General features: G+C 41.2%; 1 protein-coding gene across 1 annotated transcript in view; it reads left to right on the plus strand.

Annotated features, from left to right (window-relative positions):
* The first annotated feature begins 1,396 nt into the window (after positions 1–1,396).
* The window catches only part of GALNT5 (polypeptide N-acetylgalactosaminyltransferase 5), a 40,551-nt gene continuing 24,448 nt past the window's right edge, over positions 1,397–17,499 (plus strand). Inside the window, exons 1-3 of the mRNA XM_057746047.1 lie at positions 1,397–2,920; positions 14,738–14,904; positions 16,478–16,597. Coding sequence (XP_057602030.1) covers positions 1,467–2,920; positions 14,738–14,904; positions 16,478–16,597 — 1,741 coding nt within the window. The 5' untranslated portion in view covers positions 1,397–1,466. The remainder of the gene's footprint in view (positions 2,921–14,737; positions 14,905–16,477; positions 16,598–17,499) is intronic.

The following is a 17,499-nucleotide window of genomic DNA, read 5'->3' on the forward strand; positions in this document are numbered from 1 at the left end:
CCTCGGAGAACAGTGCTCCTGGGCAGTGCTCAAAATTTAGGGACAATGTTTATGGCAAGTAAGGTTAAAAAGCAGATTCTTGACAAAGAATGGATACATGTATATGTATAACTGAATCATGTTTCTGTACACCTGAAACTAACACAACATTGTAAATCGACTGTACTCCTATATAAAATAAAAATTAAATTTATAAAAATGCAGATTCTGATTCAGTTGTTCTGGGAATATATCATTTTTATTAGGTTTTACTCTGTCTGGGAGAAAATTTCACAAAAATTGTGGGCAGTGTTCAAAAATCCCAGAAATAATGGTGAGGCATTTTATTCTAGACCAGTGTTTATCAACTTTGGCTGTACATTAGAAAGACTTAAAAGGCTTCTAAAAACACAATGCAGACCAGTGGTCATCTTTGTCCCTTCCCCTATCAATTAATCAAAATTTGGGAGGATTTCTTCGGTATAATTCTACCATAAAGGTGTCTACCAGTCCACCAGTGCCACTCAGAGTCTGGTCCAAATTTTGGTTCAGTCTGCAAACGTTTGTTACATCTGTGACGAGATAAATACCCAAATCAAGAGTAAGAGTTTAGAAACTTTTACAGCAATATGACAAATTAACTTTATGTCTACCGAATCTAATAATAAAAATAGATGGACTCATTTAAAACAAAAAGTTGACTTAGAAAGAAACATTTCCATACCCTCCCTCAAAAAAGGCTTCTGAGTAATCAAACACCCCCCTCTGGTACTGAGGTTACGCTCGGCCCCTGCAATAAGCTGCTACCTCTCAAAGCTGAACCATTAAGGTCAGTGATTAATTGCTGGGGCAAATCACTCGGAGACCCGGGTACAACAGGGTTAATAAGCAGGAATGGGGTAGGTGGGGTTACAAACCAGGAGCACAGGCCCTCCACGTTAGAGAGCTTTCTTTAATTGCCCTGAACACACACCCGTTCTCACATAACACGGAAGGTGAGAGCTGAATGAAGTTTTCTGGGTAATGGCTTGAAATGTTTTCCTTATGAGAAGTGGTGTTGAGTTACAGCGTGCAGACCCAGAACGGGGAGGAGAGAAGCCGCAGCCCCAGCCCGGCCCCCACCTTTTCTTGGGCTCGTAGGAAGGTGGACATGGGCTGGTGGAGACGCGACAAGTGATCTGTTGAACTGTCTGGTGGCTGGAATGGACTGCTCCCAGAGTGACCAACGGGCCACGTTTAGCAGGGCTTAGCCAGGGGCCAGCCGAGCAGGCACAGATGCGGTGCTGTGAAATGCCACGCAGGCAGAGACTGACAAGCGGTAGGAGCTGAGCTTTCCCCTTGGACGGCTGCTTCCTGCTGTGTTTAGGGGGAGGGGGGCGCTTTCTGGCAACTCTGCTGCTGCTGCTACTGCTACTACTTCAGCTCCCTCTCCACGCAAGGTAAGCAGGCTCTGAGGGAGGGCAGGCTGCAAGGGAAGCCTTCGTACCATGAACAAGATCCGAAAGTTTTTCCGGGGAAGCGGGCGAATCCTGGCATTTGTATTTGTGGCTTCTGTCATCTGGCTGCTTTTTGACGTGGCAGCTCTCCGCCTCTCATTCAGTGAGGTCAACACTCGGGTCCTGAAGGAAGACCTGGTCCGGAGGGAGAGCGTAGGGTTCAGAGTTCCGCCAGACCAGGTGAAGAGCCTTGAGAGCAGAGCGAAAGAGGTGAAGCCCCCAAGGAGAGGGCATGGGAAGGGAGGATGGGGCAGAGAGAAGTTTAGAAAGACTGCGAAGACTGAGCTCAAGGTTGAAGTTGATTTGGACCCGACCCAGAAGGAAAGAAAAATGCAGAATGCCCCAGGAAGGGGCAAGGTTGCACCTTTGTGGCGTCCTGCATATTTGCAGACTGCTCCAGTGACTTTTTCCAAGCGGAAGACAGAGGGGCGAGACGTCAGACCTGAAGTTTCCTCTCGCCACATGACACCAAAGCAAACAGCAGCTCAGGGGGCTGTGAAAACCCCATTCATTGCAGCAAGGGGAACTCCATTGCCCAAAATATCTGTGCACACAGGACCTGTTGGTATAAACCAGGAGAACCTGAAGAGTCATAGTCTTGGCAGTGACACATCCAAACAAGCAGCTGAGAGGAACCCAAATGTGACCATCAGTCTTAATATTAACAGATCAAAGCAGCAATCCCAGGCAATAGCAAATGAAAGGACCTTCCCTGCCAGCCTACCAGTGCCAAAACCCAGGGAAGCCATAGCCTTAAATAATACTGAGACTCAGAGCAAAGAACTAAATGCAAATAAACACAAAGCCAATAAGGACCTTCCCTTTTCCAAGTTCATTGCCAATTCAAGTCACTTAAAGAAGCAATCTATTAATGAGACACAGTTGGGAGGCTTGCCAAAGGATGATGGAGCCAAAGTGGCTGATGGGAAGAAACTCAATTTGTCTGAAAGCCATGTTGTGATCATAACCAAGGAGGAGGAGCTAAAGACAGGCACCAAAGAGGTCCCCAATTCCAAAACCAAAATTGTATCTCCTATAGTACTGGGCAAAAGCCAAGAGAAACACATTGCCAGGAAGAGCAGGGAGGCATCTTTCTCTTCCCTTGCTCTACAGAGAGCAGCAGTGTCTCAAAGCAATCAAGCCTTAGCTGGGGGGCTGGAGCCTGCAAGAGTCAACTTAACTGCCAAGACCCAGCCTGCACAACTCAACCAACGTCACATAAAAGCCCTTTCACCTGAAGACGGTGGAATGCACCGTGTGTTAAGAATTGATGTGACACTTTCTCCAAGGGACCCCAAAGCTCCAGGTCAGTTTGGACGTCCAGTGGTCGTTCCCCATGGAAAGGAGAAGGAGGTAGAAAGAAGATGGAAAGAAGGAAATTTCAATGTCTACCTCAGTGATTTGATCCCAGTGGACAGAGCCATTGAAGATACAAGACCTGCTGGGTAAGATCCATTTCTCTTCTCTTTCCTCAGCCCCCAGTGTTTTGGGTCTTACATAGAGAAGATTGATTTCTAGATAACTTTGTGTGATTTTTGGTCGCCTAGAGAATTAGAGCAACCATAATCATTAGGCATGGTCCAAATAGCCTACCGTCCACACAGAGAAAAATTCTGATATCGGCATACCCATTGTACTCTCTTTACACACTTCCTTCTCTGAGACTTTGGCCCTCATTTCTAATAGCTCATGTTGTGTTCCCTTTCCTGTATTGAAAACCTATCAAAATGATTAGAGGAGCTCAATTCCTAATAAGGTGTATATTGAATGGTAGAGCTTAAAATGCAATTCCGTTAAAACAGTGACAATGAAGTGAATTCTCAATTTCAGAATTTTTTATTATTAGCAAGTTTGTCAGGAGTATATTTGGGAAAGGAGCACAGAGAAGGAGGCTTCTAGGCCTCTCTGGAATCATATCTTAACCAGCAGAATTTTGCCTAATCATGAGTAATGATCACCGTAAGTGAAGAAGTGACTCTACTCCCTGGAATTTAATATGCTTTATAGATGAGAACAGTAGATAGTTCAGGAGGTCAGTGATACAAGACTAATAATGTTGGAAAAAGTCAATCAGCCAACAAGAAGCAAACCTGCAGGACATACAAGAATATATTTTATATTTCTAGAGTTTCACCATTTATGAAGCAACTGCACACAAATCACATGAACTTCAGAGGAGCCCTACAAAGGAGGCAGCAGATATTATGGGTGCAAAGCAACAAGTGAAGGCACTCAGAAATCCTGTCGCTTTCCCAAGGCAGCACAGCTCTACAGCTGCCCAATGCGCCTTCATAAGCCAGTTTTTAAAGAATCAAATTCCTGCAACCAGAAAGTAGATCACAAATATTTGATCTGATTCAAATATAGTTGGTTCCTCACTCTTTTTGGTCCACTCATAAGTGATAGTACCTTGTAGCCATACGTTCACTACCTGTTAATTGATTGAGCTCCATGTGTGCCCTGATATGCAGTTCCTGGGCCAAACAATGTTTGCTGTGAAGTTGGAATTAGAGAATGTCAAGATTCAGACTTAGCACATGTGGTACATAAACGACCATGTCTGGCTTCTATTAAAAAACAAACAAACAAGCACAAAACCCTCTTCCTTGTGACCTGGGGATTCAGTGTTACTAGGAGGAAAGCAGATGGGGATGTGCCTGTATTCATAGTTGTAAGAGGAGCCTCTTCACTGTGGTATTAGCCATCAGCTCTTAGCCATTGGCAGATGGCTGTCGCTAAGGCACTGAGCCCTGGTTTAGACACCAAGCACTTTGCCATTCGTGTTCCTCACCTTGGTGAAACTCACAACTTGAGGAGAACAAAAATATACCCAAAATAATGATGAAGAAACTGACGCCCTGGGAATTTATATTGTCTATGGTCATAGAGCTAGTAATTGTAGAGCGATTACTAGAATCCATGTTCAAAATTATGTTGTGCTGTTGATCGCTCATCTCTTGCTAATTACTACCAAAAAGGATCCCAAAAATTATGTTGGACCAGCTCTGATCTGAAATCCTGTATATCACATATCACATATGTCACATATGTTTATGATACACTATATGACTTTATTACTACGCATACACACTATATATGGCACTTCCAAATATGCCAGTATATGGCATATTACTATACGTACCTTATGTAGCATATACTATATGGCCAACTCTGAACACAAAACGCCAGCGAATGAAGTAGTAAAGTAGCTTTATTTTAACATCCCTTCCGTGGCCTGGCAGACTGCTATGGAGCTTGGGGAAAAATCAGACACTGCACAGGAGCCCAGGCTGCAGTTCCAAACTAGAGAAAGGTAATTGTGTGAGGGCCAAAAGCAAGTAATAATGATGTTATCGTCTATGTGATTTATGGAAGTCTCAATGTCGCCCAGTGCTTGTTAGTTTCTGAAATTTGGTCTGTGGAAGTTAAGCGTTGCTGCTCCGGAGAGTCACAGTCAGGCTTTGTCTTCTGAAGGAGGCTGTCGCGACTGTAGGAGAAAGTGACACGTGTGCTTGAGAGGATGAGTCAGACAGCATGTGGCCAGGCCCCCACCCTCTTATCACACAACCCACCCTGGCTAAATATAAGCGCTCTTGGCAAGCTGCCTACCTGATGCTCTACTCTTCCAACGGGATGGAGGTGACAGTTTAGCCACCAGGGAGCCTATGCACAGAACCCCATTTGTGCTATTCTTACAGGAAAGAGAATAAATCATTTTTCTTTTCTTTTACACAAACACTCTGACTACAAGTATGTGCAAATTATGTACATATTTGGATAAAGTATGTACATAGGTACATACTTTCATATCGATAAAGGTTGGAAGAAAATAAAAATGAAAACATTTGATTCACCAGGTTGGCATGACTTAAAGTTCTCTTGCTTTGATTTTATTTTTCTCAGCTTTGCTCAAAAGGTATACGAGATGCTTGTAAGAACACACGTAATAAGACTTTTTGAGATAAATTTTAAAAGCAGCATGGGGGGCATTGTTATAGAATATAATAAGGGTGTGTGTGTGTGAGAGAGAGAGAGAAGAAAGAAAGAAAGAAAGAAAGAAAGAAAGAAAGAAAGAAAGAAAGAAAGAAAGAGAAAGAAATGAAAGAAAGAGAAAGAAAGAAAGAAAGAAAGAAAAAGAAAGATCTGTTACAATGCAGAAGGACTGGCCTTAAAATTACCTATGGTAACAACCCACTGAAACCTTTAAATTTTAAGAGTTCTGGGGAATTTCTCTTTTACTGCTTTTTTCATTTCCCCCAAATCCACTTACGGATTGATTAACACAGTAACTGACTTATCATAACTGACTATTGAATATACATTGAACCAAAACAAGAGTAAAAGCCATAGATTTGTTAGTATGTTTGTTTAAATTTAGCTCCCCTCAGCAAAGATAATAGGCAGTTACTAGTTCTTAAGGATGATGATTCAACCAACATGCTCGGGTAAGGCTGACATCGAGAAGGAGAAGAGAGAAGCAGCATTCCCAGGACAACTTCACCTGCTCTTGTTCTAAAATCACTCTCTTTTCCCAACCTGCTCTTCTCTACTTCTCTCCTGAGTCCCAAAGAACCATTTCTAAGATGTTGAGATACAGTCACGGCCTTTTCCAAAGGCACAAAAACCTCTTTTTGTCATGGGCATTATTCTCACTGTCCTTTTCAGTGCCACCCAGATTTCTGCCCCTTGCTGTGTGGCGACTGCTAGCTGCATGTGACGGTGTTCTCCGATATACGCCCTCAGCATGAGGATAGGTGCCCTCAGCATGAGGATAGGTAGCCTCATCTCTCTCTACACATCATGTTCATTACCATCCACTGATGTTTTTCTTAACTGGTCCCTCCCCACCGCTTCCCACCATCCTCACTTTGCAGAGCCGTCACCATCCCCCGCCCCCCAAATATATTAACCTGACATTGGTCAAAATCTAATTGTAACTTACCTCCACCTGGACGTGATGTGACTGTGACCTCTAAGTTCCAATGACCCTTAATGCACTCTCGTGGTTACTGAAACATCCCTTGCTGTGTGATCTTCCCTAGTTAGGGTCTTGGGAATCTCTTTCCCCTTCTCAGTGAAATTGCAAGCTTTGGAAGGAGACTCTGTCTTTTATTTTATTTTGTATCCCCTTAGCACTGAGCACACTGCTGTGCACTCAAAAGATACAAGTTTACATAATATGCTTTTAAAGATCAGGTTTTCTGAAATTATTTTTGAAAGTTGACACTATGTTAAAAAAATAAATGCTACACAACTATTCAAATTAGGCTTATGAGAAGTCATCTTACAATTAATAATGACTCTCATTTTTCATTTTGAATATACAGAATACGTTAGTGTCTCATTTAAGGTAAATACATCCTATTCTAACACTATGGTCTATTCATTAATTCATGTTTATTCATTAATTCATATTTTTGTTGTTGTTTGGCTTGTCTTTTTAATGTTTTGACTTTCAATGGGTGAAAATCTCCTTGTTTTATTTATAAGAATGTTTTGTCAGTAAGTAAAATATAATTTCATATTTGCCTAGAATTTTTACCTATAAAATATGCTTCAAATAAAATATTTGTGATAGTCATTACAGATTTCCATTTTTAACCCTTTCTTTATAAGAAGCTAATCCTTGCAGTTCTTGCTCTTAATTACTGAAGTTTGTTTTAGCCAGCAATAAACAATACACACGCGCAGGCTTTCCTAAAACATGGTCCTATCAACTGGAAATGCAGGGCAATTCTACTTAGAGAAGTCTGTCCTGTGGCCTGCAGCTAGAGTGAAGATGCAACTCCAAAAATGAACTTATTTTGAGTGCACTTCCCAAATCTGCATTTAGAGAAAAATGACTCAAAGACATGTTTGCTGCCAGGATTTAGGTTTTTAGAGGACAGTAAGAATTACAGCATGCTTTTCGAGCACTGCTGCACCGTCATGATGTTAGCTGATTATTTAATTTAATGCTTTGCTTTTTCGACAGTACTCTGGCAAGCCCCTCAATAAAACAATTAAAATGCGCCTGTTCTCTTAGCCCAGAACTGGGACTGTCAACCAATAATTTGATTCCTTCCTGCACAGCTAAAAAGAGGTTTCTTTTGGCACATATTAAAGGTAAAAAGCACCATGCATTTGCCACAAACCAGTCTAATTTACTGAGGGGAAAGAAAAACCTTTCTAGAACCTTAATTTCCACCTCTCCCCTACTCTCCCAATCCTAGTGAGGTCAGAAGCACAACTAATGAATTACTGGAGGAGGAAGAGGAAGAGGAGGAGGGGCTAGAAGAGAGAAAATAAACTGACCACATAATCTTCCAAACTTCAGGTTTCTAAATGTGTGAATCAGGCTGAGAGACAAGAGAAACTGTACAGTTAAATGAAGTTCAATATCCTTAGTTTTATGTAGGATTAATATTTTAATTGGTGAAATGAGATAGCTTTTGTAACTAATAGTGATAGGAAAGCATTATCTAAAATTGCCTGGAGACGCTATGAGACTCTAAGAAACCAAACAAGGGCAGGGAAAAAAAAAATCTCACAAGATGGATTTAAAAGGGTTACTTCCTGCTTTCTCTTCTGAGTGTACACAAAGCAATGTTGCTTTTGAATTGTGTGTGTGTGTGTGTGTGTGTATTCATGTACATTTGTGTGTGTGTGTGTGTGTGTGTGTGTGTGTGTTAGAGCACAGTGTGCTATTTCACTAAAATGTTGTATCAGAAAGCTGGAAATGTAAAGCGACATTTGTTTAAAAGGGGCCCACTAGACCATAACAAAACAAAGGTTAAATGTGGCCAAAAGATGATCACAGAGCTTTCGGCATTTTTACTTATCACACTCTCCCCACAACTAGGGGAATGACAAGGAGAGAGAGGATCAGAGTATAGAAAACACACTTTTGCTACTGATTCAAAGAGAACAGTGAAACAGTGCCTAATTAATGTAAAACTGAGAAATGATCAAGCAAATCCATGACTTTGTCTCCTAAATACTACCAAAGACCTAGAAATATTTATGGGAGAGAGGCATTCGTTAATGTAGAAATTCGGAACTGTGTACACTTCTTTTTTACACACCTCATCCAGGGCCCAATTTAACCATCCTAAAATTATTTATCAAATTCTCGTGGTGACACTGCCCTGAGAGCTCTTCCCCTGGAGAATAGCTCCCTGGTGGCTGTTCTGGGAGACCTGTTTAGAGCAGAGCCTCTCAAGAAGGGAACATTTTTTGCTCCAGGCTCAGAAAAATTGGGGAAAAATAGCAGTGTTTAGAAGCTCTGTTTTGTTGTTTGCTTTCAGAATGAAGGGAGCTTTTTAGAGTCTCCTCAATGTTTAAAAAAAATCTATTTTATTCTAAACTAAAGTATCTTCTAAATTGGCCCCCCTTCTAAAACGATGGTATATAGATATGTGTGAGAGGGACCGATAGAGAGAAACTAAGTACAAGAGTTAAAAAGGCCCTTACCACGTGCCTTCTCATGTGTTCCTTAAAAGTATTCCTCAAGGCAGGTACTGTCACCATCCTGTCCCAGCTCCACCTATAGAGAAGCTGAGTCTTAGAGAGGAAGCTGAGGTTTCCGATTGCGGCAGGTCATGGGGTTGGTGGCAGTTCCTTTCAGTCCACGTCTATTTGCCCACTGCCTGTCATGAGCTGGGCAGCTGGCACCTTTCATCCTCCGAGTACACTATTTTGTCTGATCCTTATAACAGCCATGCCCAGTTGATAAAGGGCCACAGATGAGGGGAAAAGCACAGCGAAAGGTAACTTGCCCAGGGACCCACAGCTCATCATTTTGGGATTGGTTTGGGATCCAACCTTTAATCTTCTGATTCTTCCTCACTCGGCAATAATTCTGCTACCCCAGCCTGGCTCTCTCCTCACCCCACCTGCTCTGCCCTCATAGTGACCATCCCCACCACACCTCTCCGGGGTTTGTCAAGGCTCTCCAAACAAGGGGAGTCTCTCCCTTGCCGAGCCTCATCAAAAAGGCGCTCATTTATGATCCAGCAGTGATTTTGTGTGTGTGTGTGTGTGTGTGTGTGGAGATTTTATATGTATGTGGGGTTTTTTTTTTGTTCTAAACAATCCTCACAACCACACTATGAAAGACATACTATCTCTCATATGATTTACAGATGAGAAAAGTTAGGTTTTAAAAGAATAAATGATAGGTCTGCTGTCCCAGCAAGCTAATAGCAGATTTGGGGTTCAAAAGAAAATTGTCTGATTTCTAATTCTAGTGCTCTTTCCATAGGCCACAGCTCTTCCTTCGTTTCCTTATAATCGCATGACTTTAGCAGAAATTAAAACAGCTCTCGTCCTTAGGGGAGAGCGGCGGGGAGGGGGATAGCTTCAGAGATATACGAGGGGAATTAGTTTTGCACGTTGTCAGGGAGAAAATTTAAGGGCCATCATTTTCTATACAGCACTAAGCAAAGGTGATTCTTTAAAACTGCCCAGCAATCACAGCTCAGCAGTGGACAGATTTCTCTGAGCGCCTACCTCCTCTGCAATCTAACATCTAAGCATGGATCCTGCCTTCAAGGCAAGTAGAGCAAAAGGTTCTTCGGAAGCAGAGCGAACTACTGGGGCAAGGAAGAGAAATGCTGAGCCTGGCCTGAGAGAGGGCAGAAGTGTTTGAGCTGATCTGAAGGATAAGGAGTTAGAGACGCGGGGAAAGCAGGTAAAAAGAATGATGCATTGAGAGAGAGGGAAATCTGACATGGGGTTGGGAGAGCAGGGAGGGTGGAAATGGGACCATAGAAGTAAGTAGTCCAGATCACGCAGGACCTTGTTAAGGTGCTTCTAAGGACCAGAAAGAAAATGTCCAAAGATTTAAAGCTCAGTGCAACAATTTAACTTACCTTTTCTCGGGACTCTCGTGACCCAGAGGGAAGCACTTATGGATGAATGAGGCTAAAATTACAAAGAGCATCACTGAAAGTTAGTACTAAATGACGCTTCAGAAGAACTCTGGTCCTGTTTCTTACATTACAGAGAAGTCTGAGGAGGGACATGACTTGCCCACGGTCACAGACCCCAGGAAAGACAGAACTACCCCCAAGGTGCCCTAACCTCCACCCAGAACTATTTCTGCCACATTTCATTACCTCCTACTCTCCTCCCTCCTATCTCAGCCTCACTCTCACAGCTGCCTGCTCAAAATAGACTATTGTTGAAGTGGTGAGCGTTGATGCTGGTAGTTTATATTTCTAAGCCTGAGTCCAGTACCTTCGGTGGGTAGACGGTTACCTCAGGCACCACAGCTTCAGCCTTTGGAGTAGGGGTGCTGAGTGTGACTGAAAACTTCTTAGTAGTCAGGCAGTTCTGAATAAATGTCAGGGCTCGTCTACCCCAGAAAGAACAAAACATAAAAGTTTTATACAACTATACCCTCTTATCAGTGAGAGGAAAAGAAGCCCTAGTCATTCTAAGGTCTTGCAGAGAAGAATATAATTCCGGACAGAGCCCCTCAGCTAGATGCTCTATTCTCCTCTGATCCTCCGGCAGATACCAGAGCTTGGGGAGGGAAGGCCCCTGAAGGCTCACACCGAGGCAGCAGTTGAATTGCAAATAGAAGCTGAGAAAATATTCTCCTCGACCTTCTGTTCAAACCTGCGAACACTGAGACTTGACCCACATCGTCCATTTTGACTGTTTTGGAATAAAAATGAAAAATTCATAGACATGAGGGAATATTATCATTCCCTCAATCTTCTGATTTAAAACCTTCTTTATTCGATAGGCTACATTCAAATCAGGTTAGTGGCTGAGCCTTCAATGCATACAAGCCAAGAAAGCAAAGCACGTCACTTTCTGAGTCTCTTGGTAAATGATGAGCCCTTGATAGCTTCGGATTAAAAGACAGCCTGGGAAAAGGGCAGTGCGCCCAGTCAAAATGTGTGCATGTGCTTTGTGGATAATCATAGGACTTTGCACGGGTTTGTTTTGTTTTTCTTGTTTTTTTTTTTCCTTTTTTTACCATGGAGCTTACAGAAGCATTTTTTCTCCATTATCGCATCAAATCTTTACAGACATTCTGTGATGAAAGTATTGTAATCTTCATCCTAAAAGTGAGGAAACTGAGGTTCTGGAAAGTTCTGACTTGCCCATGGTCATGCAGCCAATAAATATCAGAAAGTTCTCAATATTTAGTTCCCTGTCATCTTCCTCAGATCCAGAGGGTTTCTATCCCACCAGATAGTGTATCCACTGTGAGCAGGACAGAGGAGCCCCACGTTCGAGTCCCCATTTGTTTTTAGTAGCTGGATGGACTACAGTAATTTGGATTTAGATTCCCCCCAAACAAACAGATTGGGTTAATTTTTACGTGTAGCACAAGGCCTGTAAACTCTGAATACCTCACCTGTATGATGAATGCACATATAGAACATGAATATGACTTCTTAACCTCCAAAAAGATTACAAACCCAGAAATATCTTGCATTTAAGTTAGACTCTACTTAAGCTGAAACTCCTCCTTCCAATACAGTAAAAAGGCTTCCAATGGGCAAATTGGAGGAAAGGAAATTTGCTTCAGTTGGGTCAGTGTAGGATAACTTGACACAGTTTTCACAACCTGTAGGAAGTAGGTGACAGTCAATAGGTAAGAGTGATGCAAGAGTTAAGGCTGAAAACTTTTCCAGTCTGACACACTGTGCCTTTGAACAAAACAAGCATGCTGGGTTTTCTAGACACCTGGAAACATGTTTAGCCTGTTTAGTAATGCAGGAAACCAGGGACCTATAAATGTTAGAGTGGCCTGACATCTCAACCACCCAAACCAAGACACTCTCTGAAACTTTGTATTTGAAACCTCTCACATCTCCTTCTGTGCCCTCTTACCCATCCTTTAATGCCACCCCCTTTTCCAGGCACCGCTATAATCTTTACAATGTAATCTCCCACAGGGTCATCTTCAATGTGGTTCCTCAAATGCATCTAAAATATATATTTGTCCATAATAGGCAAAGGTACTATTTCCTGGTATAGAAATCCACATGTGGATCTAGCAGAATCCTTCATGATCTACCCATATATGTTCCTGATGGGGAAATTAAGGCATCACAACAAGTTGAGAGGAAAGGAGGGGCAGATATTTGGCGAAGGGAGGTGCCTTCTCCCAACCTCTCCAATCTCCGAATATTCTTTCAACCTCCAGTTCAGACTGGCTTACATTACCACTTAAAACTTTCATCTAAAAGAGGCCCAAAAAATCGACTGATTTATATGAGAAGATTCATATGCTTGGTTTTATAATATGAGTTAGCCTGCTTGATTAACTCTCTCCAATATATTTTCATTTGTAACTAGATGTTTCCAAAGTCGACCAAATTTTAACAGCAAAGCAGCTCTAGGATTTCACAGCTAAGGCTCGTTGATTCAGGTGGCTCAGGTGAAATTTGTGCAGCTGACCCTTCCTTTCAGGAATTGATTTATTTTTTCAAGACCAAACGTTGTAAAGAATATTTACGTGTGAAATGCATATTTCCCATTCACTGACGCTATAAAATTAGAGATGAGGGAGTCACAGGAGGTCACTGTTTTCTTTACTCTTCCTTTCACTCAGACTAATAAACTCCTCTCAGCTTTACTTCCTCTTTCCCAACTTCGAGCCCAAGATGGAATATTTAACCATATTGCCCCAGTACCTTCAAAATCCTCCACCACTTTTCTTTCCACCTCATTTTCTCTGATGACCCCTAGATCTGGATTAAACTATTTGTTCACATTCCTGTATACATCCTTTCTAGTGAGTGGTATTGGGTAGGTCATTTAACGTCTCAAGCTTCAGTTTGCTCTATTTGAAGGGGAGTATAATAGTATACATTTCAAGTAGTTGTTATAAAGATTGAATTTAACTATGTACATAATAGCATTTTACCAATTGTAAAGTGCCATGCAAATGTGTTTTTCCCTGTGTCTTTTACTCTTATCTATTTCTTATTTATGGACTAAGCACAGTGCAGTTATGTTGTCTAGCAGAAGCGCCTACTCCCATAAAATGCCACATCGACTGCCAGCTGCTTTTATTCTTGTGGACTTCAAACTTTCTGAATAGTTATTTCTGGAGCTGAACTGGACCAGAGCTGCAGTCCCAACTCTGACATTTACAACAGTATAATCATGGACTAGTCACCCCATGATTTCAATTATTCTCCTATAGAAAGGGGAAGAGATGCTGTTGGTTTGAGGTTTAAAATGAAATAATGCAGAAGGCTGATAATATTTATTTATGATCATTGTAATTTAATTATTACATCACTAAGCATAGCTGCATTAGAAAGATGGCCAATACTCTTTGTGAGGTTCCACCAGATACCATCCTGTGAAGAGTTACTCAAACAGGAGATGGAAGATTGCCAGCAGTGAGACACGATGCACTTCGGGACATGGAGAAAACCCAAGATCAATTACAACCCACCTGAATACCAACTCCCACTGTAGCCATGTTCTCATTTCCACGCCAGCAGAATGACTTCTGTGGCTACCCTGTAGCACAGAGAGTCTCAGCAAGGACCCCTTAAATACACAAGGAAGCTGAAGGTTTTAATTAGTATATAATGCATATAAAATATATCCATAAATCCACTCACACGTAGTGAGAAAGAATATTTTCTTTGGCACTTGGCATAAGGCCAGTTGGGAAGGCAATCATAAACTACTTGGTAACATTAAATGATTTAATGCTAATGAAGTAACATTAAATAAGAGAATAAGAATGTTCTCTTGTGGTATATAATCTAAGTAGGATAGCAATAGCTGCCACTTGGTGAATTCCTGTGCCCAGAAACTGCTAGACATTCTATATGCATTCTTACTAAGCTCTAATTCTCACTAATCTCTGTTCAATAAGAACCATTACCTCATGTTACAGTTGAGGAAACTGAGGTACAGAGAGATTAAGTAAAGTATCAATAGACAAAGATCTGAGAAAAATTGATGCTGGGCTTCAAAATAGTGTCTTAACCACCTGCAAAGCCCATGTCCTACAGGGTGATGCCTCCACAGGAAGTTCTCATGTCTTGCATGGCTAGTCCTCTGATAGCAACAATTGTCGTTAGGTATCCTTTCTCTGCTCTTTTATTTTGTTTATAACTCTCCCCAACAAAAGCACTTGAGAAAATCATCAGATAGATAGATACAGATAAAGATATAGATAGATGATGGATGGATAGAGTGAGTGTGTATTCACACACAATTGCACTGTGACTTTTAAAACTGTCTTGTGGATCTTGCTGGCCCACCTTTGCTCCGCTTGTGTTCTGGCCCAGGTGTGCAGAGCAGCTTGTTCACAATAACCTCCCAACCACCAGTGTCATCATGTGCTTTGTGGATGAGGTGTGGTCCACTCTCCTGAGGTCTGTTCATAGCGTCCTCAACCGCTCTCCTCAGCACCTCATCAAAGAGATTCTACTGGTAGATGACTTCAGCACCAAAGGTAAGAAAACTACCGCTGGAAAATCAAAGTTTGATTTGAGGCAATAGCAGTTTGGATGAAAATTATAAACATTACAGGGTTATTTGATAAAGCATAAACATTTTACAAATGCCAAATCATTGTTTGATGTTGTGCCTTAGAGGCATAAGTCCAAACGTCTATGGGTTACAGAAAGTCAGCTCAACCATCCAGGGCTGTTCAGCTAGCCTCTGCAGACTCCCCTTCAGCTGTGAATTCTCTGCTGTGTAGGAGTGACTTTCAACTACAGCTTCTTAGAGATGGGCACTTTGAAGTTCTGGAGACCATAAGATGTTCTCTAAAATTGCATAAATACAAGCAAAGATTCTGCAATTAATGGGTTGACTTTCCTACTGATAATAGCTAGAGTTATAGAAAGCAATGAAATGGAAGGCCTATGGCTTCTTCTTCAAGAGCAAAGCCTATTATATGTTCAGCTAAGTGTTGAGAAGACAAAATGCCAATGGGACCAGAAAAATGAGATTCCAACAAAGTTCAAAGGCAGAATCCACCACTGTCTTTACTTTTGTTTTGCTTCTTACTGTGAAGAATCTTTCTTTTTGGACTGTCAAAAAAAATTGTGTATGTAAGTGGTCCAATGACTGCCAGAGGTCCTAGACAGCATTACAAATTCCCAAAATGCCACGCATTTCAGAAAATTTTAGAAAATAGTGTAGAGACAACAACCTTAATAGAACAGCTTAGCCTTGGTCATAGCCACAAGGACAGGATCCAGCTTCCTCAGCCTCAGAGTGCCTACCAGGGTCACACTGAGCTCCAGGAGCAGTGAGATATCTAAGGAAAACTGCTCGAAAACTTTAAGAAGTGGCCTTGATAGCATAAACAGAAATAGCATCTAGTTACCAGGCAGAAAATAGTCCCTTTAGGAATGGCCTACTAAGATTTTGTGGGACCTAAAGTTTCTATGGGGTCCTCTTTAAGAAAAAGAACACAGAATTAGTAGAAAAGTGACAAGCAGAAGTAGTCCTAGAAGCCATTCCTACCTGGGATAGGTCAATAACTTGATTACACATAGAAGTAACTGCAAGCTACATAAACATAGACCACAAAGCCCCCAAAAGAGCAAGAGAGCAGAGGTGTGGTAGAGGGGCTGTCATAATAGGAAATGACAGTGGTCTTAACCAATTGCAGTTGCGATCTTTCTTTTGCAAATTTTTCAGTTTGCATACAATGCTTAGCCTCTCCCCTATGTCTTAGAAGGGGCCTTAGCAAGGGGAAAAGGTTTTGCAGAAACCTGAGCTTTATTTACTTCAAGGTAAATTTATACCTGTCCTGACAAACACTAAAAAAAGTGAGCCCTCCTCTCGGTAACTTGGCTACACTGAAAATACAGATTTGGGTTTTGGGAGCAGCTTAGAGTATTGAACCCAGACAAAAATCCATCCAAGAAAATGACATCATGGCTCAAAGAATAAAATTTCCTGACTACAGTAAATGCCATAGTTTTGGGAATTTGATGTTGAACAGGAACTTCTGGTATCATCCAGATCTCGTTAATGAAAGTGTTTTCCTGTCTATCCTTTCCCTGATATAGACTACCTAAAAGATAACTTGGATAAATACATGTCTCAGTTTCCAAAAGTTCGGATTCTTCGCCTCAAAGAGAGGCATGGCTTAATACGAGCCAGGCTGGCAGGGGCACAGAATGCAACAGGTAAGAAGCTAATAATTTTCTATGTTGGTTACATTTTTATTTTGGTTTGTTTCCTAAATATACAGAAAATTTGAAATAATAATACAGTGAACACTCAAATATCCATCATTTCATGCCACCAAGTTTTAACTTTTTGCAATATGTGCTTCATCACATACATACACAGACACATACATAGATACACTGTTTTTTCTGGATTTTTGAAAAGGAATTTACAGACATCATGACACTATATCTCTAAGTACCTCAGTAGGCATCTCTGAAGAATAGAGACATTCTCTTACATTAGCACAACTCTCATCATGTAAATATTGGGTTGGCCAAAATGTTCATTCAGGTTTTTCTGTAAGGTTTTTCTGTAACATCTTACTTTTTGGCCAATCCAATATCATCTAATAAATAATCTTTTCAAATTTCCTCATTGCTCCCCAAATTTTTTATAACTGTTTCTCACTTTTGAAATTAGAAGTCCCATTCAGTGTCATGCACCGCACTTGGTTGCTTGGTCTCCCTAGTCTCTCAGTCTAAAATAGACACATTGCTTACTTACCAATGAGTTATTTTTTTTGGAGTACAGTCCATTTGTTTTGTGCAATTAACCACATTCATAAATGTTCTCACTGTTATCTCATAGGATGAGTGTTTTTCATGAATACTATATAGAATTCTACTACATAGGTGATGAGAATTGTGAATTTCTTATTGCTTCAAATTAAGAGGCATACATTGTCAGGTTGTCCCAGTGTTGGTGATACTAATTTTAAGCACTTAGTCAAGATGTTGACAACTAGAGTTTTCCTTTCAGAGTAGGAAGTCATTTGTGGGTGATACTTTGATCCATGTGAGTATTCTGTTTCCTCACAACATTTGTTTTTCACTGCTAACATTTACTTTTTATATTA

The sequence above is a fragment of the Hippopotamus amphibius genome, chromosome 8 (assembly GCF_030028045.1).
Source record: "Hippopotamus amphibius kiboko isolate mHipAmp2 chromosome 8, mHipAmp2.hap2, whole genome shotgun sequence".
Lineage (NCBI taxonomy): Eukaryota > Metazoa > Chordata > Mammalia > Artiodactyla > Hippopotamidae > Hippopotamus > Hippopotamus amphibius.